The sequence below is a fragment of the Trematosphaeria pertusa genome (genome assembly GCF_010094035.1).
Source record: "Trematosphaeria pertusa strain CBS 122368 unplaced genomic scaffold BU26scaffold_2, whole genome shotgun sequence".
Lineage (NCBI taxonomy): Eukaryota > Fungi > Ascomycota > Dothideomycetes > Pleosporales > Trematosphaeriaceae > Trematosphaeria > Trematosphaeria pertusa.
In genome coordinates this window covers 1,579,489-1,605,306 of record NW_022987213.1, presented here as the reverse complement: position 1 = coordinate 1,605,306, position 25,818 = coordinate 1,579,489, and the positions used below count along the sequence as shown (strand labels likewise).

The 25,818-nt window shown below is 55.0% G+C and overlaps 10 protein-coding genes across 10 annotated transcripts; 2 read left to right on the top strand and 8 right to left on the bottom strand.

Annotated features, from left to right (window-relative positions):
- Positions 1–345: 345 nt before the first annotated feature.
- Positions 346–1,422, bottom strand: BU26DRAFT_500287 (DnaJ-domain-containing protein; the record flags this gene model as incomplete). Its single annotated transcript, XM_033826488.1, has 1 exon — positions 346–1,422. One exon carries the CDS (start codon positions 1,420–1,422, stop codon positions 346–348), a length of 1,077 nt encoding a protein of 358 aa, XP_033689562.1.
- Positions 1,423–5,332: 3,910 nt separating this feature from the next.
- Positions 5,333–5,732, bottom strand: BU26DRAFT_514442 (uncharacterized protein; the record flags this gene model as incomplete). The annotated part of the gene is made up of 1 exon (XM_033827840.1): positions 5,333–5,732. The coding sequence occupies exon 1, from the start codon at positions 5,690–5,692 to the stop codon at positions 5,336–5,338; it is 357 nt and encodes a 118-aa protein (XP_033689561.1). The 5' UTR covers positions 5,693–5,732.
- A 347-nt stretch (positions 5,733–6,079) lies between these two features.
- Positions 6,080–7,835, bottom strand: BU26DRAFT_514441 (uncharacterized protein). The gene is made up of 2 exons (XM_033827839.1): positions 7,383–7,835; positions 6,080–7,305 (listed from the first exon to the last, which is right to left on the bottom strand). Exons 1-2 carry the CDS (start codon positions 7,646–7,648, stop codon positions 6,357–6,359), a joined length of 1,215 nt encoding a protein of 404 aa, XP_033689560.1. The 5' UTR covers positions 7,649–7,835; the 3' UTR covers positions 6,080–6,356.
- Positions 7,836–7,923: 88 nt separating this feature from the next.
- BU26DRAFT_514440 (uncharacterized protein) lies at positions 7,924–9,955 on the bottom strand. The gene has a single exon (XM_033827838.1). It carries the CDS (start codon positions 9,517–9,519, stop codon positions 8,050–8,052), a length of 1,470 nt encoding a protein of 489 aa, XP_033689559.1. The 5' UTR covers positions 9,520–9,955; the 3' UTR covers positions 7,924–8,049.
- A 142-nt stretch (positions 9,956–10,097) lies between these two features.
- On the top strand, positions 10,098–11,211 carry BU26DRAFT_600228 (40S ribosomal protein-like protein S2). The gene is made up of 4 exons (XM_033835162.1): positions 10,098–10,127; positions 10,189–10,314; positions 10,368–10,441; positions 10,495–11,211. Exons 2-4 carry the CDS (start codon positions 10,216–10,218, stop codon positions 11,087–11,089), a joined length of 768 nt encoding a protein of 255 aa, XP_033689558.1. The 5' UTR covers positions 10,098–10,127; positions 10,189–10,215; the 3' UTR covers positions 11,090–11,211.
- Positions 11,212–11,311: 100 nt separating this feature from the next.
- Positions 11,312–13,160, bottom strand: BU26DRAFT_546747 (uncharacterized protein; the record flags this gene model as incomplete). Its single annotated transcript, XM_033831855.1, has 2 exons — positions 11,312–12,032; positions 12,087–13,160. 2 exons carry the CDS (start codon positions 13,158–13,160, stop codon positions 11,586–11,588), a joined length of 1,521 nt encoding a protein of 506 aa, XP_033689557.1. The 3' UTR covers positions 11,312–11,585.
- A 948-nt stretch (positions 13,161–14,108) lies between these two features.
- BU26DRAFT_140472 (uncharacterized protein) lies at positions 14,109–16,654 on the bottom strand. Its single transcript, XM_033819809.1, has 2 exons — positions 14,879–16,654; positions 14,109–14,823 (listed from the first exon to the last, which is right to left on the bottom strand). The coding sequence occupies exons 1-2, from the start codon at positions 16,306–16,308 to the stop codon at positions 14,568–14,570; spliced, it is 1,686 nt and encodes a 561-aa protein (XP_033689556.1). The 5' UTR covers positions 16,309–16,654; the 3' UTR covers positions 14,109–14,567.
- Positions 16,655–18,062: 1,408 nt separating this feature from the next.
- BU26DRAFT_140357 (calcium-binding mitochondrial carrier protein-like protein Aralar1) lies at positions 18,063–20,838 on the bottom strand. The gene is made up of 5 exons (XM_033819808.1): positions 20,329–20,838; positions 19,074–20,267; positions 18,846–19,008; positions 18,454–18,793; positions 18,063–18,396 (listed from the first exon to the last, which is right to left on the bottom strand). Exons 1-5 carry the CDS (start codon positions 20,506–20,508, stop codon positions 18,174–18,176), a joined length of 2,100 nt encoding a protein of 699 aa, XP_033689555.1. The 5' UTR covers positions 20,509–20,838; the 3' UTR covers positions 18,063–18,173.
- Positions 20,839–21,508: 670 nt separating this feature from the next.
- Positions 21,509–22,935, bottom strand: BU26DRAFT_527607 (uncharacterized protein; the record flags this gene model as incomplete). Its single annotated transcript, XM_033830792.1, has 4 exons — positions 21,509–22,543; positions 22,601–22,701; positions 22,763–22,867; positions 22,911–22,935. The coding sequence occupies 4 exons, from the start codon at positions 22,933–22,935 to the stop codon at positions 21,509–21,511; spliced, it is 1,266 nt and encodes a 421-aa protein (XP_033689554.1).
- A 227-nt stretch (positions 22,936–23,162) lies between these two features.
- Positions 23,163–24,402, top strand: BU26DRAFT_600223 (uncharacterized protein). Its single transcript, XM_033835161.1, has 3 exons — positions 23,163–23,198; positions 23,249–24,072; positions 24,126–24,402. Exons 2-3 carry the CDS (start codon positions 23,250–23,252, stop codon positions 24,152–24,154), a joined length of 852 nt encoding a protein of 283 aa, XP_033689553.1. The 5' UTR covers positions 23,163–23,198; position 23,249; the 3' UTR covers positions 24,155–24,402.
- The last annotated feature ends 1,416 nt before the right edge of the window (positions 24,403–25,818 follow it).

The following is a 25,818-nucleotide window of genomic DNA, read 5'->3' as shown; positions in this document are numbered from 1 at the left end:
AGCTTTTAATAATATAGAGCTTTTAATAATATAGAGCTTTTAATAATATAGAGCTTTTAATAATATAGAGCTTTTAATAATAAAGTACGTTAGTTATTTAAGAAATACTATTTAATTTTTCTTACTTAGTATTTTTAGACTTATTAATTCTCTTTCTTAATATTTTTAGAAGGTTTGTTTATAAAGTACGTTAGTTATTTAAGAAATACTAGTTAATGTTCCTTGCTAAGAAATTATGGACGGTTCGCTTGTAAAGTACATTACCTGGCAAGCACGAGTCTAACATTCGAAACGTCTATTGCTAATGGGTTCCCCTAGCGGCACTTGTTACCGCATCTTCTTTTTTCAAGGCCTCCGTTTGACAGGGCCAGAATTTGGACCGCGCAACCAAGTAACCGCCGATTTAATGATGAACGACCTCAAGCCAATAGACGTATTTGGAGTATGCCATTTGCTTGAAGGTATGAACGAATCCCCTTCAGCAAAATCATGATCCCGGCGAATCTCCGCCCTGGGATCATATGACTTTCCCTGCCGACCCTTACCCAGGGCATCGGTATCATATATCTCTAACGCCATGGCCAGCGCATTGGTATAGCTATAATTCGTAGACATATCTTCCACAGCGTTGAGATCGAACTCGACATTCCAATTCGAGTCTTGCGGCTCGTTGGAATTGTTCGTCACACGTATGTTTATTGACAGGGTGATGTCGTCGCCAATTTCCTTGAAGTAGACGGATATCCTTTCAATCTTGCCGGGCGCATTGCGAATAGTCACGTGGATGGGATGGCCGAGATTTGCATACACTCCACGAGGGTTGACGCGGCGCAGGTTGTGAGTAACTACCAGGCCACGCAAGCCACGAACCGAGTAAGCTTCCCTCTTCTTGCCTATGGTCGTGAATTTGCTCCCTGGAATAGAGATATCTTCCTGCCACTTCGGTCCGGGTGGTGTACGAGGCTGAGCTTCCTGGAATGGTGAACATAGTGGAGGGGAGCGAGGGTCTGACCGCGTGGAACGTCCTTGTGACGGTGGAGCAGCTGGTTGAGCTCGTCCCGTCCTTTGCATGTTCGGCTCACACTGAGAAGGAGTGTGCACCCCACGAGGTCCTAAGTGCGTGTCGTGCGCCGCACGACGTGCTGCATCTGAGAGGACTTCGTACGCATTGAGTACAGCCTTGAAGAACTCCTCACGAGATGCGCGCTCATTTATTGTTAGATGTTGGGTCTTGTCGGGGTGATTTTCCAGTGCCAGCTTCTTGAATGCGGCTTTAATTTCGTCTGCAGTAGCGCTATGGGTGACCCCCAGGGTCTCGTAGTGATTTGCCATTGGGATAGTATAGGATGATTCAGTAGGCAATTCGAGTATGAGGAAGGGCTTGCATGCGCTGCTTATCGCATGTTCGGCTTGTATAGCCATGGCTGCACAATGGAGGTGTGATGGTTGAGACGTTGTGAAGGGATATGCATAATGAGCATTATTGAGCTGGGTAGGATATGGGTGACAGGCACAATGTAATGTCCCACCGTTTGTAGTAGCGGAACAGAGGATAAACTGTTGTACAGTCGTTTATTTGCTAGAGCTTCTTACTTAACAGCTTAGCGGCCGCTTTATGCTTACGTTACGCCTTTTCTTTTGCAAATTAGGTTACAAGCAAGCCTTATTTACCTAGGTACTATATCTGCATTCCCTTCCCTAGCACGGGGGTAACTGCGAGGCAATATCCTCAGTGCGCGGTAGAGATTGATAGGAAGGGGCGTGTTACTGTAACGGTTAAGTGAGAGGAATCTCAGTCTCGATGGACAATGAATTCAACCTGCCATAGTACAGAATGGGTTAAGAAGGGCCTACAATCTCGTGTATTTCAACGAAGGAAATAATTAGTCAAGTAGCCAATGAGAGGCCCGTCATCCATCCACAATCTCTAGGACAAGCCTAACTCGAGATCACGATGACCTCGGCCGAAGCCTTGGTCTCGCCCTTGTATCCGCACTGCCTTGCCCTCCCCTTATCTGAGGACGGTTCGCTGGAGTGGGTATGTTGCGCCGCTTTGGCCTCGACTGCTCACTGTCGTGGTCTATGGATAATGCTAACGCGTTACGTTTACGTTTAGGCACCATGCTCGCCTTTGGGTCTTGCTCAGACCCTCTGGCCTTTTGGAGCTCGGCTATCCATGCACTTCTTCGTGGCACTCTGACCTCGATTGATAGGGAGGGTCCAGCTTGAGGGCGTTGTCTTCTAAGAGGTTTGGTCGCTTCAGATAATGGATGTTTAAAGGAGACACGTTTGCCCTTGCTATTAGTCTGCGGCTCGCCTTGGGGCCTACTTTTGACATTCGTCGCCATCGATTGTGCTGGTTGGAGAGGAGACAGCTTGCTAGTTCGAGTACGTCTTCCGGAAGTAGCTTGCTTATCCTTGGGGACTAGATTATCAGCACCATGCCGTGGCGGAGGTAGCGTGCCATTTGGCGCCGCGTTAGGTGTTTGATTGGCTTCATCGATACGGGAGCTCTGCTTCCGAAGGCGGCGCCTTGGGACAGGAGCCTGTGACTTGCTCGGTTCCTCCACCTTGGATAAGTGCACGTTCCCAAGGACTCGATCTGTAGGTTGTTCTGCGAGTTACGACGATTCTAGGACTGTAGGATGAGCAGCGCTTTCTTGTCTCATGATTCATTCTCTTAATTCAGCCATCGTTCTGCTGGGATCGACGACACGTTCCTCTGCGCGGTTATCGTTGGCATTAGAGATTAGCTCGAAGTTGAAAACTCCCTGCTCGGAAGTACGAAGTTGTTGCTCGCCGCTGTGAACTAGACTAGGCGGCAGTCCTCATTCCCGGCGCCTCTCTTCGCGAAACCTTTCGTCCAACTTGTCCGGATCAACCAGCTCGTCCAGATGAACCGGCGCCTCCTCTTTCTTACGCTTTTCACCCTCCTCTTTAACGAAGTCAGGAGTTGGCGGTCGATTAGCAGGATCAGGGTCTTCTTTATGCATCCACGTTAATCTGGGCAGAAGCCCCTATTTAGGATTCTAGATCTTGTCTTCGATCCACGTCTTCTTGACGCTTTCGTATGCCTTGGCATCGATGTCGACAGGCTCGGTTGAGCCTTCATATTCGAGTTCGTCTCTAATCCATTCACTCTTTAGAGATCTAGTAGAGGAATTGGTCGTACGGACGTGATGCGGAAGTTCTAAGTTGATATCTGGGAGGAAACATATCTGGCATACAACGCCAAGAAATAACTATCGAATCTGCACTGGGAATCTTGAAACTTTTGTCCCACTTCTAAAGAGGTCTCCAGATGAACGATCCAGGGACGATCGGCTCTGCAGCAGGTCGGTCCACCTCCTCGGGTACCGAATCCAGCTCCGACTCCGAAGGCAGGTATGCTCCGACTCCGACTGCGACTCTGGCATTCCGATCTGGACCCGGCTCCGACTGAGCTGCTTGCCTTTGTTCAGCAGCAGCCACCGACTTCCCCCAGGAACACTCAGGCTCTTCTCGTCCCGATTCAGCGGCAGGAAGAGTGAGCCCTCGCTCAGGTTCCGGTTCCGGCTGCGGCTGCGATGCTGTTCGTGGTGGCTCGAGTCTCTTTTCATGTCCCCAACGGGCGAGGTTGCCAAGGCTCGGAACACTGGGTCCCCCCTCATAACGCCATTCGAATATCCCCAGTGCTGATTTCCCTATTCCCTTTGGCCAGGCTGGACTCAGCCATTACTGCGCGATGACGTCGTCTTAGAGGAGGCGCAGGCACGGGCCGAGGAGTGATGCCGTCACCTCTGAGGCGCGCGGACCGACGAGGCTGCGATTTTCGACATGGCAAAGGTTGAGCTTCGCGGTGAAATTGTAGAGGTAAAGGTTTGCTCGATAGACTACATTCCTTGTCTCGTACACAAAAACAAACGCAATCAGCGCGACGGGAACTGGCACATCGCACGCGGCTGTGGCTCAGAGACAATCCAGCGCCCATGGATGCCGGTATGTCGCAGTATCGCTGCCATCGTGTATATGGGTATCCGGCTGGTATTGATGCCTCGCGCTGTCATGGCGACGAAGTCTTTTGGAGCGCTGACGACCGGTCGAGATTGGTGTCGAGCCGTCGTTTTTCGCTAGCCATCTACGATGACTCAGCTCTCTAGCCACAGCCACAGCCACCACCGGGGTGAGCTAATTCATTGCCGATGCCATATAGATACTGTGCAACCACAGTTTGCTATATAGATCTAAATGTAAACAGCTAAAATATAAATCTATACATGCTATATCTTGAAGCACTTAGATATACGCTATTTAAAATAATTAGTAGCTTTTCATGTACGTTGGCGATGAAGATGTTTTTGGTGGGCATCGGCAATGAATTAGCTCATGGGGGTGGGACGAACCCGACTCCAGCAAGCGCCGATCGCTCGCTCCCGCAAACGTTCGATGCTCTTCTTACCCAGCTGCAACAGCGATGAATCGACAAGACACGCACCGATGCCGATCGCTACTAGTACCGTTCTGTGCGCTTGTGTGGACCTCTCTGGGTTGAGATGTTGATCGGTCGCGCAAACCGGTGATTTAGTGTGTAGCTAAATCGCGCGCGCGGTTGCGCAGGGGCTCATAACCTGTTGAATAGAGAAGTTGAATGCATTGTTGTTCTATGTATGAGAGATGGAGTCCTTGCTTATTATATAGAGGCAAGGACGCGCTAGTTACACGCTAGTGAGTGAATCACGTGATAGTATTACTACCTAAGGTAACTAACAGCGCCTTTTACGATCCGGACCGGCTCAAGGCGACAGGTCACCTGTCGAACTTTACACTCGACGAGAACGAGGCTGATGGGCTTATAGGGGAGTATAGGAGTCATCGTGTCCATGAGGAAGAGTCGTTGAGGGGTGTGGAGGTGTTGAAGCTGCCTGAGGTACAGCTTTCAGCGGATAATCATCCTCAGAAGTGAGGCTAACTGGGAATTCAAAGGATTAGAATACCCAGATGCTTACTCTTTTCCCTTTTCTATGTCTTTTACGTGTTATGTATTACCTCGGCCCGTATTCCTCAAACAGATTAATCGATTCTACCTATACTGTGTAGTCCTGTGTCCTATTCTCCCATATTCGCCGATGGCGTGCTGTAGTAATGTTTTCCATTATACACCACTCTCGGATTTGACACTGGTCTGGACGACTCGACACTATCCAACCCTCGGACTTGTACATTTCCCTCGGCCTCCAAGAAGCTCCTCCAATCAAGTCCAGTCCAAGTCCGAGTCCGAGTCCAAGTCCAAATCCGACTCTCGCAACCAAGCAGTGCAGAGGAGAGCGTGAGACCACCTCCCCCCCCTTCCTCCTGTCTACACCCTTTCTGTGTCGTACTCCCGCATAACCTCTAGCTCGTCTAGATCGGGATAGTAGAACTCGAATCTCAGCTGGTCCTGCGTGTCCCGGTACACCCTCGGATAGCCGATGTATTCGAAGACGGCGCGGAGGAGATTGCGGGTAGTGGCAAGAATCGTCGAGGGAGGGGTCGGCGCCAGCGTTGGAGGCGGGGTTGAGGTTAATAGTTTTGGGGGAGGGGAGATTAAGGAGGAGGGTGGCGGCAGTTCGGCGGTAGAGGAGATCCGCGCTGGAGGAGGAGTAATAGTAGGAATAGTAGTTGCGCTCTCGTCTTCTACTACTCCGGGGTTAGTTCCGAGCGCATTGGACAGCATTGAGGGGCGCGTGGCAGCCGACCCAGAGTCGAGATTTTCGGGTGCTTTTGAGCTCATTTTAGGGGCGGCGTCAAGGTTTCCAAGTACTGTTGGGCTCGTTTTGGTGGTAGACTCCAGGGTTTGGAAGGTTGTTGCGTTCTGGGTTTCAGTGGTGGGAATGGATCGCTTGGACTTGATGGATGGATGAAGTCTTCCAACGTTCCTTCGAGGGGGGGCGGGTTCTTGCGATGGAGATGGGTAAGGAGGAAGAAACTATATAGTATAGTGGGTTGATTTGAGGGCAGCATCTCGTTCACCCCAGGTACGATTCCCCCGAGTTTTTTGTAGCGACCACGGTTATGACGTATAGTATAGCTTCGTTAAGGGGAGTGAATGCTTTTTAAGGGCATTCTTTCAAGGTAGCCCCTCGTTTCATTACGTCTTTCGAATTACTGCACAGCTATAATGTGCTGATCTTAAACTGCTAGCTTAAGATAAGCTTAGGATGACTTAGAACTGCCTTCAAGGACTTCCTCGAATGGAAAGAATGAGCCGTATGCGATCTGTGACCTGGGAATCTCTATCACGGTCAAATGTATCAACCAGGCATTGCTCTATAGCGCCACATCTGCAAAAAGGGGTATACAACACACCAAGAAAGGAGGGACACAAACATAGACGCTCGTCATCGTACCTGAGCCTCCCACTCTCTCAAAGCCGTCCTCAGCTTCTCTTCAGCCCCATGCTCGTGCCAGAAATGTCCCGCCCCGGCGATCTCAACACTCGAGAACCGGGATCCAGATTCGCTCTTCAGCCTCTCCGCCCAATCCCGCACTTTCTTCGCCGACGTGAAGATGTCATGGTCTCCAAATATCGCCAGGGAGACATGCTTCGCAACAACCTCCTGGCAAACGCCATGCGACTTATTCCAGAACTTATACCCCAGCACCGGCGCCGCAAGCGTCGATACAGGCGGCATGAGCGGCGATATCAGAAGATACTTCACGTCTGGCACCGTGATGGTCAAGCTCGCCGTAGAACTTTCAGTCGGTGTCTGAGGCAGTCCCTCCTTCCGCCGCCGATGGCTCAAACTCCGCAACCTGCCGCTCAGATCCAGACTCCTCCTCCCATCAAGACTCCGCCTTATTTCCCTACTACTCCTCCTCTTCTCGGGGCTCGTCTCCTCGCCGCCCACTGTCACTGAGAGCTTGCCCTCATGCCCCCTGCTGCGCTTCTGCCGCTCGTTGTCCCGCGCGGCGTTGATCCACTCGAGGTTGCTTTCGTCAGCGAGCTTGTGCGCGCGCAGCAGTATCTCGTCGGCTGCGGAGCCGCTGGCGGGATTGGCGAAGGGCTGCAGAATCGACGGAACGGGCGGGAGGTGCTTGAGGATGAGGGAGCCGTAGGAGTATCCAGCTAGGACTAGTACGGGACTCTGCTCTGTTGGCGAGCGCGAGAGGTCGGCAGAGCTCTGCTTCTGGGATACTGGGGACTGGTCGGGGGTGAAGACGGCGTCGGACGCTGGGAGCGGGTGTAGGTAGGACAGGTAGTGCATGAAGAAGGCGGCGAAGGAGATGTAGTCGTCGAGCTCGGGGCGGCCGGACCAGCTCGTGCGGCCTTTGGAGCCATGTGCGCCTCTGTGCCGTGCGTGTCAATGTGAATCCTACTTTTACGTCTTCTCTTTCTTGCAGTTTTGCAAGAGAATCAGGCATACCTGAAATTGAACGTCCCTACCATCCAGCCTCGCTTCAGAAACTCGTCCACCACGATCCCCACCACGCGGTCATCGTAGGAGCCGCCCATGGGCGCGTACGGATGCGCTATCACAATCCCCCTATTCCGCCATTGCTGTCGCTCCTGCGAGTCTCCTGACCGCGGCCTCGAGAGTATGTCCGGGTGGTATACACGGCAGTTCAGGGTCGTGTCGTCGTGGATCGAAGGGATGGTGCATGTGAAGCGGGGCTCAGGATGGTGAGGCATTGTGGTGGGGCCAACGAAAGACCCGGCGTGAGGGTGTTCAGCGCATGTCGGGTGTTGTGGGATGTTTGCGCTCCAGAGGCTGTGCTGTGCTGCGAAATCCTTGCGCCAGGCTGTCCTGTGTTTGGGAGTAGAGGATCGACGTGGACGCGGGGATGTTGTGATAACGCGCATCCTAGGAGCATTAGTCAGCGAGCCAGTAACAGGTCCTTGCTATTAGCATGCACTCGGAGAATACATTTCCTGTAAGGCTCGGACAAGCCTTGATAAGATCTACTGTATTTGCTAGATTCCAGTATGGGTTCACGTCTCCAAGGGAGGGAGATGATGAAGGCCATAATATGCAAGATGCAAGGGTATCCAATTCTCTAATGATATAGCCTAAGGCAATCGCCCGGACGTTTCTAGTCCGTATCAGTGTCCTGGTGGGATATCATAAGCTCAGGATCTGGATCCTCATCATCCGTATCGAAGAACTTCGGCTTAGGCGGAGACACAGACGGCTTCGGTGGCGACGAGCGACCGATTCTGATCGTAGACCGCGACACTTCGTCCTCCTCGCTCTCCGCGTGCGTACTCTCAGTATCCACCAACTTATCCGTCACCTTCTCCTTCCCCTTTCTCTTCGAACCGAGAGCTTCCTCAAGCATTTCCTTGCCCTGCTTGAAGGCCTCCAACTCCGCTCCGATGGCGCAGACGAGCAAGTTCCAGCTCCTTGAGCTCGCCAACTCCAGGCTGTCTTCAAGGTATGACACTGTGGCATCCATCTTCTCGAGCAGCCTAGAAGGATCTGGGCTATTGCTCCGGCCAGCCTGCTGCATGTGGTTCTGCAGACTGGCCTCGAAGTCCACCACCTTTTTCACCACGTTATTCCACAGCACAGCGCCTTCGTCAAGAGCCGCGCGATCGAAGTCGACTTCCTCGCACTTCTCCCGTAGTCTCGTTTGCTCGTCATGCCAGTAGTCATGCGCCATCTCAAGTGTGCGGCGTTTCGCTGGAAGCTGCAGGAAAGGCGAGGGTGAGAGCGGGACATGGTTCGCGTCTGGAGGACGCACAAGAAAGTGTGCGACCTCCTTGTCTAAGATCGACAGAGAGGCCTTGTACGTGGAGAGCTTGGCTTCGACAGAGTTCTCCGTATCAGCAAGCTCGTTCAGGACGCGGCGGTGCCGTGCCTTGAGCGCCCATAGCTCTTCTTCCTTCTGACGTATCTCCTGCTCCAGCTTCGATGCTTCAGTCTGCAATGACTGCGCTCTTGTGCCGCCGTTTTCACCCTCAATGTCTTTGATCTTCTTCTCCAAGCGCGAGCGTTTCTGGCTCCAAGCGTCCGTCTTCTGCACGATGTTTTGTAGATCTTTTAAGTCCTCGTCCAGCAGGTCCAGTTCCTCAGCCTTGACGCTAGCCAGCTGCTGTATGCGCCGGAAAATGCCTCTCCTGGCGGCATTGAGTCCAACCTTCTTCTTCGTCCTCAGGCCGTGGGTATAATCATCGTTCTCCGCGCTTCTGTCGGTCCCGCGAATGCTGCTCACAGTCGGTGTAGTGCTGCCATTGGAGACTAAATCATCTGCAGCCGGATCATTGCCCGCCAGGCCGCTCATCAAACCGTCTGCCTGCGCATCCAGCAGCTCTTGAAGCTGCTGCTCGAGATGTCGCGCCCTTCGTTGTAGAGCGAGAAGGTCGTCGGGGACGCGAGCAGGCGGGGACAAGGTCGTCGAAGGAGTATTCCATAGTACAGTAGAGGCTACCGGAGGAGGTATCCGCGGGGACGACGCCGGGGATCGGTACAGAGGCAGTTCATGTTCGTGCGCGTGCGGATCTTCGAAGGAATCTCGAAACCTGGGCGAGATGGAGCCGAGAACAGAGTTGAACAACGACATATTAGAAGCTTGGAGGTAGGAATGATGGTAGGAGACTGTAAACGAGAAGCTCTGGGTTGTTGTAAGACGTCCAGGCGAGCTTCCCGCGAGGTAGATACCTAAAGCGTGTGAGCGAGTCACAGCGTTCGGAGGTTTCTTAGTCAGCTGAGCTAGCTGTCATGGGCGCGAGGCAGGTGCAGATGACAGTGGTGGTCCGCGTGAAGCAGAGAGGCGCGCATGATCATTGACATCCGTGGGCTCGAGAAGCCATTGTGGTCAATGAGAGTGATGGAGCCATCTGCGAGGGATCCAGTGCAGTGGACGTCATTCAATAAAGAGCTCGAAGGAGAGTTTCGGCAACGCTCAAAGGACACAGAGATCAAGAAGCCATAGTTAACTTGGCAGAACGCAAATAGGATCCTACAAGAGAACAGTATCGAAAATACCGACGATTAAGCCCAGGGCTTCGCGACAGTTGCTGGGTTTAGACCTACCGCTGACTAAGGCCATGCCTCGCTTAGCGGCGCTAGTGGAAACTCTTGGCAACACCACCCGCACCCGCCATTTTGACCTTCGACGACTACGAGGTTGAGCATCGCGACACCAGCACTAACCCCAGCACACACACTGTAAGTACTGTTATTCCACTCCTCTCTCATTCCGGCGTGATTGCTAATCGTTCAATTGCAGCAGCCGCCAGCACCGTCGACATACAACATGGCTGACGCCCCACGCGGAGGATTCGGCTCTCGAGGTGGTGACAGAGGAGGCCCGCGTGGCCGTGGACGTGGACGAGGGCGCCGTGGCAAGACCGAGGTACGACTATATCGCGCGCAGGCAATCATGGACAAAATTGACAACCGGCACAGGAGAAGGAATGGCAGCCCGTGACCAAGCTCGGCCGTCTCGTGAAGGCTGGCAAGATCAAGAGCATGGAGGAGATGTACGTCCACGCCCACGCCGGCAGTGTCTAGGAGCAGGGCTAATATGCATCAGCTATCTCCACTCTCTCCCGATCAAGGAGTACCAGATCGTCGACTTCTTCCTCCCCAAGCTCAAGGACGAGGTGATGAAGATCAAGCCGGTGCAGAAGCAGACGCGCGCCGGCCAGCGCACCCGATTCAAGGCCATCGTCGTCATCGGAGACTCGGAGGGCCACATTGGTCTCGGCATCAAGACGTCCAAGGAAGTCGCGACCGCCATCCGCGCCGCCATCATCATCGCCAAGCTCAGCGTCGTGCCCATCCGAAGAGGCTACTGGGGTACTAACCTCGGTGAGCCGCACTCGCTGCCCGTCAAGGAGAGCGGCAAGTGCGGTTCCGTCACCGTCCGTCTCATCCCCGCGCCCCGTGGTACTGGCCTCGTCGCTTCGCCCGCTGTCAAGCGTCTGTTGCAGCTCGCTGGTGTGCAGGACGTCTACACTGCGTCGTCTGGATCGACCAAGACGCTCGAGAACACCCTCAAGGCTACCTTCGTTGCCGTCGCCAACACGTACGGCTTCCTCACTCCAAATCTATGGAAAGAAACCAAACTTTCCCGAAGCCCGCTTGAGGAGTACAGCGATGTGTTGCGCGAGGGCAAGAGGTATTAGGGCAGCGGTGCAGAATGACGGATCTTTTCTAGCATTCACGGGTTCCATATGGCGTGAGGTGGTGCATAGGGCACCTTTCTAGGTCATCATGAATGACAAAAGAATACTCACTGAAAATACTCATTCAATTGTGCACCTGAATCAGTTCATATGTGACAGCGTCCAAACATTTTCAAGGGTGCATATGGGCCACCAAGGTTTCGACAGGATCATATATTGTCTCTGTATCTGAGTGCAATAAGCTACGCATATTCGCATGAGCCCCAGATCCTGCCATGCTTTGTTCCGGAGAAGAAAGCCAGGCGTGAACTCCCTCAGTCCACCAAACCCATATCACATGAATCCTGATATGATTTTGAACCCTGCTAACTGCGTTGAGATTGGGCACAGTCCCGAACTCCTGAAGAAATCTCACCATGCTCTTTCCATAGGGAGCTCAGCCCGCCGTCCTTCACTCCCCCAAACGCACGTTGTCGAAGAAGCCCATAGGGAGCCGTCACATGTCCTGAGCCGGCCACGCGACGCGGATATTGCTGCACGAGGCGAGCAGGCTATTGCACTCCATGAGCACAATCAGCGCAAGGGATCGCGGGTCGGGGTGGCCTTGGAAGTCCATTCGCGGCAGGGTCAGAACTCGAAGACCAGGGCTCGGACCAGCATGAGCGCCGCCTTGCGGTGAGGCAGTGCTTTGTGGTGCAATGCCTTGCGGTTCGGCGGTTCGATTTAGTCTCGTAGCGCCATACAGCCCAGCGGCGGCCTGTGGTCCGGTGTTGCCTTGCTTGGCTTGATTCTGCAGACGCTGGGAGCGGCGCATTCCCCCAGATCTTCCAGCGAACGGGCTGAGCGAATTCGAAGCAGGACCAGTCGGGACCGGAGCTTGACCGACAGCCGTGGAGGGCGCGCCGAAGTGGTACATGCTTCCCGGCTTCTGGCCATTCATAAGCTAGTAAAGGTCAGTCCTGCCCAGAAATCAGATAGGCAAGAATGGACCACTTACTGCTAGTCGCGAGGGGTGAACTGCACCAAAAGATGCTTGGCCGGATGCACCGAAGTTGGTAGTACGGGCTTCGTCTTTCGCCTTGCGGTACTCCTTCCTTACGTTCTTAGTCATCTTTGGGAATTGAAGCTTATCGACGCGGGCCTGGAATGCTTGCAATGCTATCTTCTGCTTCCCGTCTAGAGCGAGAAAAGAGGACACCGTTTCGATAACATCAATCTCCTCTCCAAAGACACCACGAGCTAGATTGTCGACGCGTTGCTGCAGCTTGTTCATCTCCGCCCGTTGCACGTCCGTCCACAGGGGTCTCTCTTTCTTGCTGAAGACATCGATGATGTTGGGGCGGGACGTGCTCGTCTGGGACGTCGAGGTGCTGAGTTCGTCCTCGTCCTCGTCCTCCTCTTCAGACTTGATCTTGACAGAGTATTCCTGCAAAGCATTACTGTCGGTGGGCACTGGGTCAGCATTGGTAGCCGAACTGCTTCCAGATCCACCATACTTGTCGTCCAATCGAGCAGGTAAGGTTCGTTGCTCGTCGTTTGGCCTCAGGTTTGGAAAGAACGCGCTGCTGGGCCCTGAGAAAGCAGTACCTTGCGGGGGCGGTCCGCCGAATAGGATCGATCGGGATGGCAGCTGCGGTATCGGGGCCTGTTCGCTGAGAAAGCCCGCAAACGACGTGCGAGAACGCTTGAACGGGTTGTCCTGGTCGAAGTGGCGTTGGTTCTCGTCTGGCATGCCATCGACAGTGGATTGAGGACGCTTCATGGGCTCCCTCACCTCCTGCATGGGCGAGGCGTCCGACAAGCCATATCGACCGATGCTGCAGAGCGGACTCCAACGGGCTTCGGGATACTTTGCAGACGCGCTGGGTATCTCCGTTGCCCGCGGAGGCTCGTCAGGCAGAGTCGAGGACAGCTCAAGGCGAGTAGCTTCAGCTTCAGCTCCTCGCTCTTGCTCGTGCTGCGCCTTCGGGGACCCGCCCAACGCCTCTCGAATCGACGGAAGTGAGATGCCCTTGCTGGCGGCCTCCACGGTAGGTCTGTTCACGGCGTTAGCCATCTTCCGGTCACCCATCGTACGCCGCGATGTGGTGTGGTGGCGTGGCGTTGGAGTGGAGGTGGGCGAGGAGCGATCTTTCAAGCGTGACTGCCCGAGGGGCTAACGCGCGCCTTCCTTCACCCAGCGGTGCCCAGGTGAGGTAAACAAAACGAAATGAGCGCGCCCCACGATGACGTTACGCTCGTTTGCTCATTCCGGCCGTTGATTGGTTCTGCGGTTTTCGCGCGGCGGAGAGGGTTGCGCTGAAGTGCAATTTAGGGAAGCTACGGTTTTCGCCTGCACCTCGGGCTGCTGGCGAATGCTCCTGCCCAGGTGATGGTAGTGGATAGGTAGACGCTATATGTAGGTATACGATTAGCGCGGCAAGATTGTGATATCGATAGCATGCAAGCACCCAAAGCACATGAAGGGAATGTTGGATCAGAAGAGAGTAGGGTGCAAGGTTGCAGCCCCGGTCAACTTGCATTTGACTCATCCACCACAGCGGTAGAAGCCCGCTACTGAAGAAAGACGTTCACCTCCTATTCAACACCTCCAGCTGCTATGGAGCTCCCACAGCTGAAGCCAAGCCTGATCAAAATACCCTAGAAAAAGCCATGCAAGCGCTCAGCGAGAAGAAAAGCAAAAGTGGTATATATGAAAACATGAGCGAACGAATCCTCCCTTTCCCTATGCGTAGCAACCTCCGTCTAGGGAGTGGGAGTGGCGTGAGCCAGCAGGTAGTATACGCATGGGTATAAGCGACAGTCGAGAACGTAATGGCGAGAAAGCAGGAAAAGCTAAGTCAGGACGGAGATTAAAACGCCGACTACAACAAGTGGAAGGTTAAGAAAGCAAGCTACTCGAAGAGGGGATATGCCCGTTTTGCGCCCCCACGGAATGAACATCAACAATCGTCCGAACGCCGATGACAACCACCCCCAGATCGAAGAAAAGAGGCTGAAGGCCAATAAGTCTTAACTAAGAGAGGTAAAAGCACGCTAAGTGTTGATGAAATACGAGAGGTGAAGTAAAGCTTGTGCGATGAGCAGAGTGGCAGACTATTCGATTGGCGTCCTGAATCGTAGAATAGGGATTGGGACGACCGTTGCTGAAGAGGTTCACTGCTGATAAAGTAGGTGGGCTGATCCTGAATGGACTCCTCGAAGCAATTACGTCGAGATCTGATAGGGTGTTAGGTATGGAAGCCGAAGTGCTGAAGTCAGCTCACTCGTCTTCGTCGGCCGCGACTGCCGCCTTCTGGACGCTGTGCAAGGACCTCTCGTAGTTGAGGATCATCCTTGTCCTTATCGACGTGATGAACGCGTACGTGTCTGTTGAAAAGCACTAGTTAGCTAAGGTGTCCATCCTATCCGCCCGTCCATCGTCTATTCACCTCTGGCGAAACAGCCAGGTCAGTACGACCTCTTGATGAACTCCCACCTACACCTCAATTGAGGAGTTCCATGGGGCTTGGAGGGATGGTGTCCCAACTACACACCTTTGTAGATTATCAGGCCGCGGGTATTTGTGATCGCGATCTGGACAAAAAGGACAGACGTAGCCCGGGGATTGGTGCACTAAGCCGTGCCGTATCATCTCATTCTTACGCTTGAATCCCTTCCCACCTTCCGCTCGTGGGCATCCAGGCACAGGACAGTAATGAGGCCGACTTTGTGAGTGGACATTCGCGTGTGAGCTGACAGAAATTAGCAATTGGCTTTCTGTGTGTGTCGAGTGCTGAGGGAACTCACTTGAGAAGATATTGCGTCTGGAAGGGAGCAGCATTGCAGCCTGGATAGTCGCACTTGAAACCTCCCGAACCATGGGATGGTATATGTTGAATGTTCGGCCCGACGGGTGGAGGAAGTGTTCTCGACGTCAGCGCACCATCTATACTCATGCGCGGCCCCCGACTATCTATAGATGTAGGCTGTGTCCCTGGACTAAGACCATCTGAACTCTGGTAGCTGTCGTTTGTGGTGGCGGAATGTATTGTGGCGGAATAGGGCCCGCCTTCCGACGCCTGCGAGGGTCTGCGCGTACTGAAGAGCGTAAGATGCGATTGCCCTGACCTCAGGAATGGATCTCGGCTCTGGATATCGCTACTTCCACTGGGTGAGGTAGCACTTAAGGGAAATGCACCCCCTGGAGAAAGTGAGGTGATGGAAAGCTGGCGCCCGATTGAAGTCGGGGATTGTCCCGTTGATGATATCGACTGCCGATGCGGGTAGTTATTCACCCTGTTGATTTCTTGCTCGTTTATGGCGGTCTCGGCTAGCTCACTCAGATGGCGAAATGACGGCAATTGTTGGTTCTGGCTGGGTGAGCTTGCTGACCCCTCTCTTGGAGGCGATTGCGGGGTTTGTAGTGCAGGCAACTTCTGACTGGGCGATCCTCCTCTAGGGGGAGGTATAGTTAGCTCTCGAAGATTTGGGGAGGTCGCCAATGAGTTCTGATTCGGATAACTGTTTACAATGGACCCATGCCGTTCTGCAGTCAGATTTGGCGATGTTGCCTGGGTTGTAGAAGCGCTAATCGTGGCGGGTGATTTCGCGTCTGCTTCTGCCGCGCCGGGCGGCACTCCATTCGCTAATGTGCTGGTAGACGGCGTCTGAGACGCGGAGATGTCTGCATTGAGAGTTTCGCGATCTTGGGTATCTGGCTCCACGACAGAATCTCGATGATCGGAGAACGGCGGCGGCAGTTTAGTTATTGTAGGCGCTGTAGCGGAATTGACGTTCGTGTCGAGGGCTTCTTGGGCAAACTTTTGCAGGTCTGATGATGGGTCGTATGATGGGTCGGACGATTTGGTCTGGCTTGAAGCGGGTTCTGACCGAGCTGCTTCTGCGGGCGGGGGTGGTTCTTCCATGTCCTCGTCCTCAGCCTCAGAGCCAGAGTCGGAATTGAGCGCTCGTTGGCCGACTTCTCGGGCAATGTCTGGTCTATTCGGGTCCATAACCCGAATAAGCACAAAGTCCCCTTGGCTCGGACGGGTCTTTCTCCGATTAGACTTCTTGCGTCTTCGAGAGGAAGGAGGACTGACGCTCTGAGCAGTCGAAGATATCGTTACTTGATGCGTTACTACCGGGGGTGGCGAGGGAGATGGCGTCGCTCTGGGCTTGAACACTTCGAGGCCTGGGGATCGTGGGACAGCGTCGTCGGAGTCGTAATTGAGTGACATAAGTCACCCGATGCTGGGGCTAAGGAACGTAGCCCGCCCCAGTCACAGAAAGCAGATAGGCGGAGGTGATGGAAGGAGACAGGATCTATCTCCACAACGCCTGGGGAACGGATGCAGCGAGTGGCCCAGGGCCGGGAAGGAAGGAGCGAACGTCACAGCGGGACCAGGCTGCAGAGGTCTGGGGGCGGTCAGCATGGTCATGTGAGGCCTGCTTGCTGAGGAGCAAGTCAAGTGTGGACAGCAGAACGAAATGCACGAAACTGGCTCTAGAAAGGTGATTGAGCGGCGTGGAGCGGCGGGAAGGGCGTGCATCGGCAGCCAACAGAAGTGAGCAAGGCTGCGATCTATCACAGCCCCCCAGGCCCGGTGACAGCAGAGAGAAGGGAGCACAAGAAGAAGATTACATTCAGTGGAGCGCTGCGGCAGCTGTACATGATCCGAAACAGGAGAGTATAGGGATAGGGAACTATGGGACAGGCGCGCGCGAAGGGGCGGCGGCGCAGGTGATGCGGCTCTGCGAGGGGGAGACGTACCCGAGCGTGCGACGACTACTTTCAGCCTCAAGGCGGTGGAGAAGAGGGCGGGCGCCGATCTCAAACACAGGTCAACCAAGGCGCTGGCGCGACGAACGCATGGGGACGGCGGAAGACGATCGCAGGCCCGTCCGGCCGCGGTGCTCCAGGACAGCGAAATATGGCGAGCTCGAGGCAGGGCTGGTCTGCGCGCGCTGACCGACGGGCGCTGGCGGTGGGGGTCTCTGGCAGCGCGCTGATGAGGCCCGCGGTCGGTCGCTGCTCTGGTGCGCGGCGCCAGGGAGGCTGTGCTGTGCGTCGGACGGCGCGTCACTCAGGACGAGGGCGCGCGGTGGTGGAGAGAGAGGGCGGCGGCGTGGGAAGGGCAGACAGGACATCAGCAAGGTCGCCGCGAACCCTTGGAGGAGCTCTTCACAAGCCTATTCGAGGCGCAGCTGCGAGGTCTGGCAGCAGGCTGACCGCGCCCTCCAGGCCTCTGCGGTTCGCGGCTCTCATCAGCCTCATTCGCTCCAACTCGCCAACGCGCCCCCGCCCGCCGCGGTGAGCTGCTGCACCGGCCGCCCGCGCGCCCGTGTGCCCATGCCCTGCCAGTGCCTGCTTCTCCACGCCCAGCGCTGCACCTCCACGGCCGGCGTGTGATGCTGGAGACTAACAACTTGTCCGTCCTGCCTAGGTGGTCCCGTCGACGCCCGGCCGGAAGAGCTGTCCCTGCCTGCCCGAGGCTGAGGCTGCCCCGCTGCGTGACGGCTCGCCAACCCAGCCGCCAACCCCGCACCGCAATTCACGCTGCCCGACGAGGGTCGTGCCCTCCTCCCCCATTGAGAGATGCCGGAATATATTAACTGCTCTGCTGCTCCCAACTACCTGTTCCTACGTACCTGCCCTGCCAGCAGCCGTCTGTACAGTACAGGAAGCCTGCCCGCCATGCCCCGTTCTGCTCGCTTTCCGGGACACAAGCTGCCATGCAACGCTCGCGCATCTGCCCCATTCATCCCGTCCACTGCCGCCGCCTCGTCGCCCACCCTCGCCGTCGCCCTCACCGTCTGCCCGCCTATCGTACAGTCGTCTATCCACCCCGACCCACTGCTGGTGGTGGGAGTCCCCGTCTAATATGCATGCAAGCCGCCAACGCTCAATGAGGGACCGCTCGCCGAACCCCCACCCACTGAGAATGTGCGGCTGAGCGCCCCGTTTGGGAGGAACGAACGCCAAAAAGAAAACATTGGCTGATAAAGAAGAAGCGCGCCAGAAGCGACGGCCCCATACGAGAATCCACCCAATACCATTTTACCCTCCGTCGCGCGCCGCAACTCCCTCCCGTACAAGAAGGAATTAAGCCTGCGACTTACCGCCGAATCCTGGAATCCCCGTCCACGTCTTGCCTGGTGGCAGCCTCGGCCGCCCAAAGTTCTCGTCTAGATCGAGGATGACCTTAAGAGCGTTGCGCGATCGTAAAAGGGGTAGCGGCGCCTTTGCTTCTGCAAGCCCAACGCCCGGTTCGAGGTGGCCGCTGGGTCCTTCATCGCCGCTGTGAGTGCCGGGCATGGGGAGAGCGCTTCAGTATTGTCAGCAAACATCATCAGCTAGTGAGGGGTAATGGATGAAAACGCACCGCTGCAGCAGCTCGTAACCGGCAAGGGTGAAGCCGAACTGGGGTGAGGATCGCATAATACGGGCTGGCCCGCCCTTGAAAAACGCCTTAAATCCTTCCTGCTGGTAAATCATTTTCGCCGCATGCCGGAGGCCCGTGTACGTGGCCTCGCCCTTTCGAGCCTCGACCTGCAGCCGCGTCTTGATGACGTCGCAGGGGGTCGTGAAGTACGCTGCGGGCATGCCGGCAATAGCACCCGCTGTCAGCATCTGTAACACTCCGAGCGACTTTTGAGGGCTCTCGCCAAAGTAGTCTCTCTTCAAGTGACTGTATGCAGGGAAGTAGATCGCCGAGAATGGTACTGGACGTTGTAAGCGCCAATCTTCCTAATTGTCTTGGGGAAACAAGCTCACCGTCCCGCAGTAGACAGGCGCTAGCACCCTTGTATAAGCCGACCAAACCCAGGTTCCTGACGATCCACATCGCAGAGCGCTTCGGTGTGCCTTCGACCGTCTTTGCGACTTCGCCCTGCACTTGCAATCTAATCTTGACAATCTCGAGCGGGTTTGTGAAAATCTGCATGAACCCGGTTAACGTCTGACCGGCCAAACCCGATATCGGTAAAGCGGGGGCATATTTACCACTTGACAACCGCCAGCGGTACCACCTGCGAGGAGCTCCCAGCCCCACCAGATATTGCCCGTCTTCTTGTCTGTGAATTTTCCTCGCACCAGGTCGTTCACCGTCAGTTTGATAGCTTTTTCTGGCGCCACGCCGACGAGCTGCGGCAAAACACCAGAATATAGCCCCTTGATACCCTCGTTCTTGATCACCTTCCTCGCGCAGTCGATTGAGTTCTTGTACAAGACCTGTCCAACAGCTGAGCTTCTCTGATTCTGCATCCGCGTCTTGACCAAGTCAATAGGGTACACCATGAACGCGCCGAACGCGCCAGCAAGAGATCCGAGCGCAAAGTGGTGTATCGACTCCAGGACATCGTGTAGGATGGATCTGGTCGACGCGAACGCCTTCTGACCGGCATCTGCAATAGTGCTGGCACCTATCGAATACGCCGTGTGCCATGAGGGATCGAGGACCCGAGCGAAATCCCTCAAGGCTAGCCTCCCGGACGGATCGTCTAGACCGGCGAAGTGGAAGAGGATGTCGGCCTCCATAGGGGTGTACAAGTTAAATCGGCTAACTCGGGAGGCCTCATTCAGGAAGTCAGTACGGGTAATCTTACCGTCGGCGCTCTTGCTGGTCGCATTGCGGATGATGAGCTCAACCATGTCCATCTGCTGGATCATGTTCTGGAAAGCTCTGACGTTAGCATACGATATCTTACTTCCGGCTGAGATGTTGCAGAGGGTGGGCAGGTTTTCGAGGAGATAGTCGGACAGCTTGTGGCTTGCAGTCTCCCGAATAATGCGCTGGAACTCCTCTGGCTCGATAAATCCATCCTTGTTCCTGTCGAAGTACACGAACGCTTGCCGGACACGCTCTCCCTGCAGTCCTCGGAGCATTTGCGCAAACTGCGGATAGGTCATGACGTGGCGCTTGTCCTTGGATCCGATGTAGAGAGTCGCCCATTCCGAGTTCCAGTTGAACGGCAAGCTGTCTTCCCCCTTGTGTGCCTTCCATATCTTAAAAAATTCGTCGAAATTAATGTAGCCGGTCCTGTCACGGTCGAAGAAGCGGAAGATGACCTCGTACTCGGCGTCTGGCTTCGCGAGCAGGTTCTGGAAGACGGCCCAGTCCTGCAGGTTCACTCGGCCCTTCATGTCGCGGTCGGCGACTGTGAAAAGGATACCGTACTGGTAGCGCTTGATTTTGTGCTGCGCGCCGACGCATGGTTAGCTTCGATTGACTCGACACGTTTCAGGATGGGCCTCTCACATAGTCTTCACTCCCCGGCGCAACTGCCTCGATGAACTCGTCCTCGCTCAGGTAGTACTCGCCGGTGCTCTCATCTTTCTGAGCATGCCTCATGAAGGTCGAGCGCATGAGCTGCGACAGCTGGGGCCCCTCGGTGGTGCCCAGGAGCACCTCGCCCACCTGCTCCTTCACGGTCGCCATGGCGGGCTGCTGGATGACTGCTCAGGGTTGTAGGGAAGCAATTGGATGTGAAGGCAGTCAGTGAATCGAAGGTAGGAATGGAAAGGAGGAGGGACTGAGGTTGCGGTTGTGAGTGGGCCAACAACCAGGAGCTTGTAAGCTTGCGAGATCAGACAAAATTTAAAAGCAGCCTATCGATTAGCGTCGGGGAAATCGGGGATAGCGTGGAGAAGGAACAGGGCGCCGTGACAGCAAGCGCAAAAACGCAGCAGCAATTCAGAACCCAGTTGCAGTGCTCCAGGCGGCTGTCACTCCTGTCCTCTGAGTGAGGCCGCTCCAGCTGACTGCGTGAATTTTTTTCTGCCGTATATTTGTTATTCTTGGAGAATGATATTACCAAACGGCGCACACCGCCCATCGTGCATCAAATGACCCATGGCTCGCCTAGATCTGCGCGGCTGCTCCTGGCGTGGGGATGGGAATAAATGAGCCTTCTCCTGAAAAGCTGGAGCCGCAGTCTGGGGTCCAATCTGCTTGCGCATCGGCTTGAGAGGTGAATAATGCGGCTGTCGGCGCCCGTGAGGCTCTGCGGAGATCGTCGCCAGCTGCGGGTGAAAGAAACTTTGGTTCCTGTCACCCGTACCGCCGAAAGGCGGTGCTGAACACGACGGATAGCGCGTCCATGGATTCGTATCACGCAATCAGCTGTCAAGCTGCACTGTCGGGGAAAGTCGCTCACAACATCGGGAATGGCGCATTTGGCAACCCGGTGCACCAGAATGATCTGACCTTTTGTCCGGGTCGTCTCGCCGCGATATCTCTTCCCTGCCCTGCCCGGTTGGACCCCTGCGCAGACGGCGGGAACGGGCCTACGGGGTAGTTTGGCCCGAAGAGGTAGAGGTTGAAAATAGCAATTGGAAGCCGGCGATAACGATTACTATAGGGCCCCCGTATTCCTTGTGGCACTTCTGTATAATAGAGGTGCAATACTATACACGAATTACAAGACAAGAATGTCGAATCAGACGACTAATCGTCCTGGTTCGGCTTCAAGCACGCTCTTGACGCGCTCGAGGAAGACGCGTCCTCTCCGCTCGTCCCCCTTCGGGACGCTAACGCTAAAGACGTTCATCGGGGCGATGACTTTCTCCGCTCCGCCGACGATAGGGGCCTTGGCCGCAGCTGGCTTCTTCCCAGTAAGGAAATCTAGGACGTCGGGCTTCCTAGCTGCGGGCATCCTTGCAGTCCTCAAAGTAGTGAGCGGTAGCGCGGTCACCTGGGGCATAAAGTGACCTCGACCGTACTTTGTGCCAGCAACCTTGTCCAAACCAAGCACAGCGTCGAAGAGTTCATCAGCAGAGGGCTTCGCTGTCTTCGAACGAGGCAAGTCCTCGTTTGCTAGCTCTGCGGCGCGCGCGACGAATGTCGAGAGAGGCAAGAATACTCCGATGGATTCTTGCACGCGCTTCTGGCATTCCATAACGGCTTTGAGGGAGACCGAAAGCGCAACCTCAACGTCTGGCTCCTCAACTACCGTAGGAGCCTCGGGAGCTGGAGCAGGCTTCTTGGGCGCTACCTCCTTCGGTGCTGCAGGCTTGATGTTCGAAAGGTCAAGGTGAGCGAGCTTGCCTATCCGTTCGGACAATTCCGCTGCATAGGAAACCCGGATGCGCCCAAGGTATGCAAGAACATCGCCCTTCAACAGCCTGCCATTGGGTCCAGTGGCAGGAATCTTGTCTGCCTCCTCTTTTGGCAGACCGTTCTCTTTCAGCAGATGTTGGACAGACGGATACAAGGGATACGTCTGCTTCTGAGCCCTCCCGCCAGTCGCTTCTTTGGACGCGTCTGAGGATGCGGGCTTCGGAGGGGGTGCAGTTGCCTCTTTCTTGGGTCCCGGGGGTGGCTCCTTCTTTGGTTGCTCTTTGGCAGCGTCGGCTTCCTTCTTCGGCGCAGGAGTATCTTCCTGGGGCATTTCGAGCGAGCTCAGATCATCGCCTTCCTCCGCTGTGACTGCTATCCTTGAGCCGACCTGGACCGCCTTGGAGCCATCGCCTTGCTGCGAGGATTGTTAGCCCTTGCCTCTAGCATCCACGCTGGGAACTCCCCCACGTACTATGATCTTTGCCAAAATGCCGTCGTCCTGCGCCTCGACGTCCATCTGTGCCTTGTCTGTCTCGATTTCGAGGAGGACATCTCCGGCCGCAAAGGAATCGCCTGAAAACGGTCAGCCGCTTACTCCCCGAAGGCGCAAGTGCAAAGTTGACGCCTATCGTACCTTCCTTCAGCCTCCACTTCGAGATATTGCCCTCTGTCATTGTCGGCGAAAGCGCTGGCATGTTGAAGTTCTGCGCTGCCAGCGAAGCTTGCCCTGCATGGAATGCTAAATCATCGTTGTCAGTCCCGATGTGAATCCCGGAGCTGACGAGCTTGTACCTCTGCGTGTGCCATGATTTCGGAGCTGCTGCGTCGCAGCGCGCGCCGAAATTCTACATGCTGAGGCAATCGACGCCATGGAAGGTCAATTGGCGCAGGAGAGGAGTCGTGGAGGCTGAGGTGGGCAGCAGATGGGTGAGTTGTTGAAGAAACCATGCCCGGAGGTCCCAACGACCGGACCTGGTCTGTGCGCGCTCCGAACATTTTCGAGCTCGACGCGACGAGGACGCCGCTGCATTGATTACGTCCGGTGGCTCCATTCGCTTTCCGAAACTCGCGTGTGCAACTTCGAATCTGTGGTATGGGTGTCTTCAGCTGATATCACCAGAATGGCTGCCTTTTCTCGGGGACTGCCCAGCGTCCTCCCCCAACGGTCGTTCCACTTTCCTTCGTCGATTCGCGCTGCCATTTTCAAGGCGCAACCACGCTTTACCCAGTCGCATGCGCCAGCCCGAAGTTTTTCATCCTCAGTTCTCCACAGATACCAATCTCCCGCGTCCTCCCGATCATTCGTAAGCTCAGATCCTGTGCTCCGAACCGTCATACAAACCCGCGAGCCCGTCCTACTCTACAAAGAGCCGGCAAATAAATGGTACCTATGGAAAGTCTACGGTCTCGCATGCACCTGTGTTGGTATTGGCTTGTATAACTGGAAGTTCGCCGTTGAACTGCCCAAGGATATGCAGTGGTTCGTCCCGCCTACGTACTACGTTATTGGATTCGCCATGCTCGCAATCGGCTTTCACGTATTCACGAGACCCGTCCGTCGCATACATTCGCTCGAAATCATACCTAATACAATGGGTGGGCCGCTACAGTTGCGCATAAGAGCAAGGATTGCGCCCTTTCTGAAGGAGCGCGTAATACTTGCAGACCTCACAGAAGCTACGATATCCGAGAAGACGGCGCCAATGGTGGCGGAACTTGTAGAGGCGGACAGAGCAAGAAACCAGAGGCTAACGGAGGGCCTGGAGCACTTGTCCATCCTACCTCGCATATGGGAGCTGGCGGCACGCTGGCTAGAGCAGAAATGGACATCCTTCTTTCTGAAGTTCAAGTTCGCCGTGCTGCGCTTTGGCATTGCGCAAGTGGAGGTGAATGGCGTAAAGTGGAAGCTCGACTGCTCCGGCTGGTTGCTGGACGAGGGAAGAGGTACTCCAGTCCCCATTCCTACCTTCCGTACCTGCACACTAATACTCAAACAGCCATTGATCGCATAATTATCGAAGAATAAGGCGCGGCGGCTCCCTACCGGTTCGCCTACAGTTACGGACTCCCCTCAATCTCTTGTAGTTTTGCGGATTGTGCACCTCTTGTAGTATTATGATCCGAGGCACATCGAGGTCACATGATTAGCCCTGACCTGGCGTCGGCTGTAGGATACCTGTAAATTATTAAAAGACTCTGTTGCAGAAACGCCACGTCTGCTACAGTGGCAGCCTTGACGTACATACTGTTTATACTACTGCCTTTATTTTGCGGAAACGCCCGTTCATGCATAATGGCTTACCTCTCACAATCCTTGACGTTGCGATCACAGTCCGAGATGGAGAAGAGTCTAGAGATGAGATGGCTGGTGGGTGAGTTGAAGAGACCAGATTGTAGGAGCTCTACTTGAATACCTATCGGGAAATGCCGCTAGGGAGGCAAATGGATGTCATTACTTTCTCTCCTCTACCGTGATAGATGGCTAAAAAATACGTCACGAAATCTGGCAGACTCGATAACAATTTCAGACAGTCTTGCTAGTCCTTCCAGGGCTTTGTGGTGATGGGGCTCGCCTGAAGATGCAACACCAAAGCGGCTTAGTCATAGTCTATCCGCACTTTAGGGTCACGTCAGGGATGACTGCGATACAGCACCTCAACGCGAGTTTTAGGGCAGATGGGTGGGCTCTGGAAGGAATGGCAAAATATCTTGCTGTGTGCATCAGAGCGATGGCGGATTGCGCGATGTGGCTAGGGCTTGCTAGAATGCTTCAAGGAACGAAACTCTATCTGACAGATCACAAGTCTTTCTCGATGCCAAATCGTTCGCGCTGTTCTGAAAAACGGCATTGTCTGCAGGGTCTGGGCGGGATAGAAGGTCCCCAGCGGGTGGAAAGCGGCCTGAGGCACGTGCACGCGAACCACACGTGCTTCCCCACAGGTTTGACAGCGAGGGCAGGGAGACAAGCTTTTGAGCCGCACCTGTACCTGCAGTCGATCACCGGCGGCGGCGAGGGGCTGTCGAAAAGATGCGGTTTTATATCCTCGAAATGCCACTCGAGGACAGACAGGAGACTCCCGAAAAGTGGCCGATTTCGATGTTGGCACTGTGCTTTCAACTGCCATGCCCCAAAAATGGCATCGAAGCGCGGATGGGCTGGGAAATATTGCATTTCGTTGTCGTTGTGAATCCATCATGGTCTGTTGCTGCAAATGTCATTCTGGGAAGGCAGGAGCCTAGTTGGCGCCGTGTGGCCCGTGCGCTTCACGATTATTTGGCGCACGCCAACGCCCTTCAAAGCCAACCCACATCGACAGCCCCCCCGCTGCACATTCGCACGCGGGTGTCTGCCTTCGCCATTTCGGTTCTTTGTGCACTCTTCGTTAGCAGCCTTTCACCCCAAGTGCAGTCGCTCGTATCTGCGTCGGGTTGCAGCCTGTGCGCGTCATCCTCCTGTTGCGCCCTCGACGATCGCGACAACACCGCCTACGACCAGCCGCAAACTGCCATCACAACCGCTTTCAACATCGCAGTCGCGGATGCAGAAGGTGCTCTGCCTGCTGCCGATGCCATCTTTGTATTGAGAACATCTCTCGTGCGCGGTGTAAGGTTGTCCTCGCTCGGCGCGCCCCCACCGCTCGTTCACTTACCGCGACGCCCACAGCCCTGCGCGCAGCTTCACCGCAACCA

What these genes read in the sequence shown, in the direction of transcription:
- BU26DRAFT_514441 (XM_033827839.1), bottom strand. Translation starts at nt 7,648, where the DNA reads ATGCCTCACCATCCTGAGCCCCGCTTCACATGCACCATCCCTTCGATC. An exon ending in GTAGGGACGTTCAATTTCAG is followed by an intron (nt 7,306 to 7,382) that starts GTATGCCTGATT and finishes CGCACGGCACAG; the next exon opens with AGGCGCACATGGCTCCAAAG.
- BU26DRAFT_514440 (XM_033827838.1), bottom strand. Translation starts at nt 9,519, where the DNA reads ATGTCGTTGTTCAACTCTGTTCTCGGCTCCATCTCGCCCAGGTTTCGA.
- BU26DRAFT_600228 (XM_033835162.1), top strand. Translation starts at nt 10,216, where the DNA reads ATGGCTGACGCCCCACGCGGAGGATTCGGCTCTCGAGGTGGTGACAGA. An exon ending in GGCGCCGTGGCAAGACCGAG is followed by an intron (nt 10,315 to 10,367) that starts GTACGACTATAT and finishes CAACCGGCACAG; the next exon opens with GAGAAGGAATGGCAGCCCGT. An exon ending in ATCAAGAGCATGGAGGAGAT is followed by an intron (nt 10,442 to 10,494) that starts GTACGTCCACGC and finishes AATATGCATCAG; the next exon opens with CTATCTCCACTCTCTCCCGA.
- BU26DRAFT_140472 (XM_033819809.1), bottom strand. Translation starts at nt 16,308, where the DNA reads ATGTCACTCAATTACGACTCCGACGACGCTGTCCCACGATCCCCAGGC. An exon ending in CAGACGCAATATCTTCTCAA is followed by an intron (nt 14,824 to 14,878) that starts GTGAGTTCCCTC and finishes AATTTCTGTCAG; the next exon opens with CTCACACGCGAATGTCCACT.
- BU26DRAFT_140357 (XM_033819808.1), bottom strand. Translation starts at nt 20,508, where the DNA reads ATGGCGACCGTGAAGGAGCAGGTGGGCGAGGTGCTCCTGGGCACCACC. An exon ending in CGCCGGGGAGTGAAGACTAT is followed by an intron (nt 20,268 to 20,328) that starts GTGAGAGGCCCA and finishes GTCGGCGCGCAG; the next exon opens with CACAAAATCAAGCGCTACCA. An exon ending in GGTTACGAGCTGCTGCAGCG is followed by an intron (nt 18,397 to 18,453) that starts GTGCGTTTTCAT and finishes ACAATACTGAAG; the next exon opens with CGCTCTCCCCATGCCCGGCA.
- BU26DRAFT_600223 (XM_033835161.1), top strand. Translation starts at nt 23,250, where the DNA reads ATGGCTGCCTTTTCTCGGGGACTGCCCAGCGTCCTCCCCCAACGGTCG. An exon ending in GTTGCTGGACGAGGGAAGAG is followed by an intron (nt 24,073 to 24,125) that starts GTACTCCAGTCC and finishes ATACTCAAACAG; the next exon opens with CCATTGATCGCATAATTATC.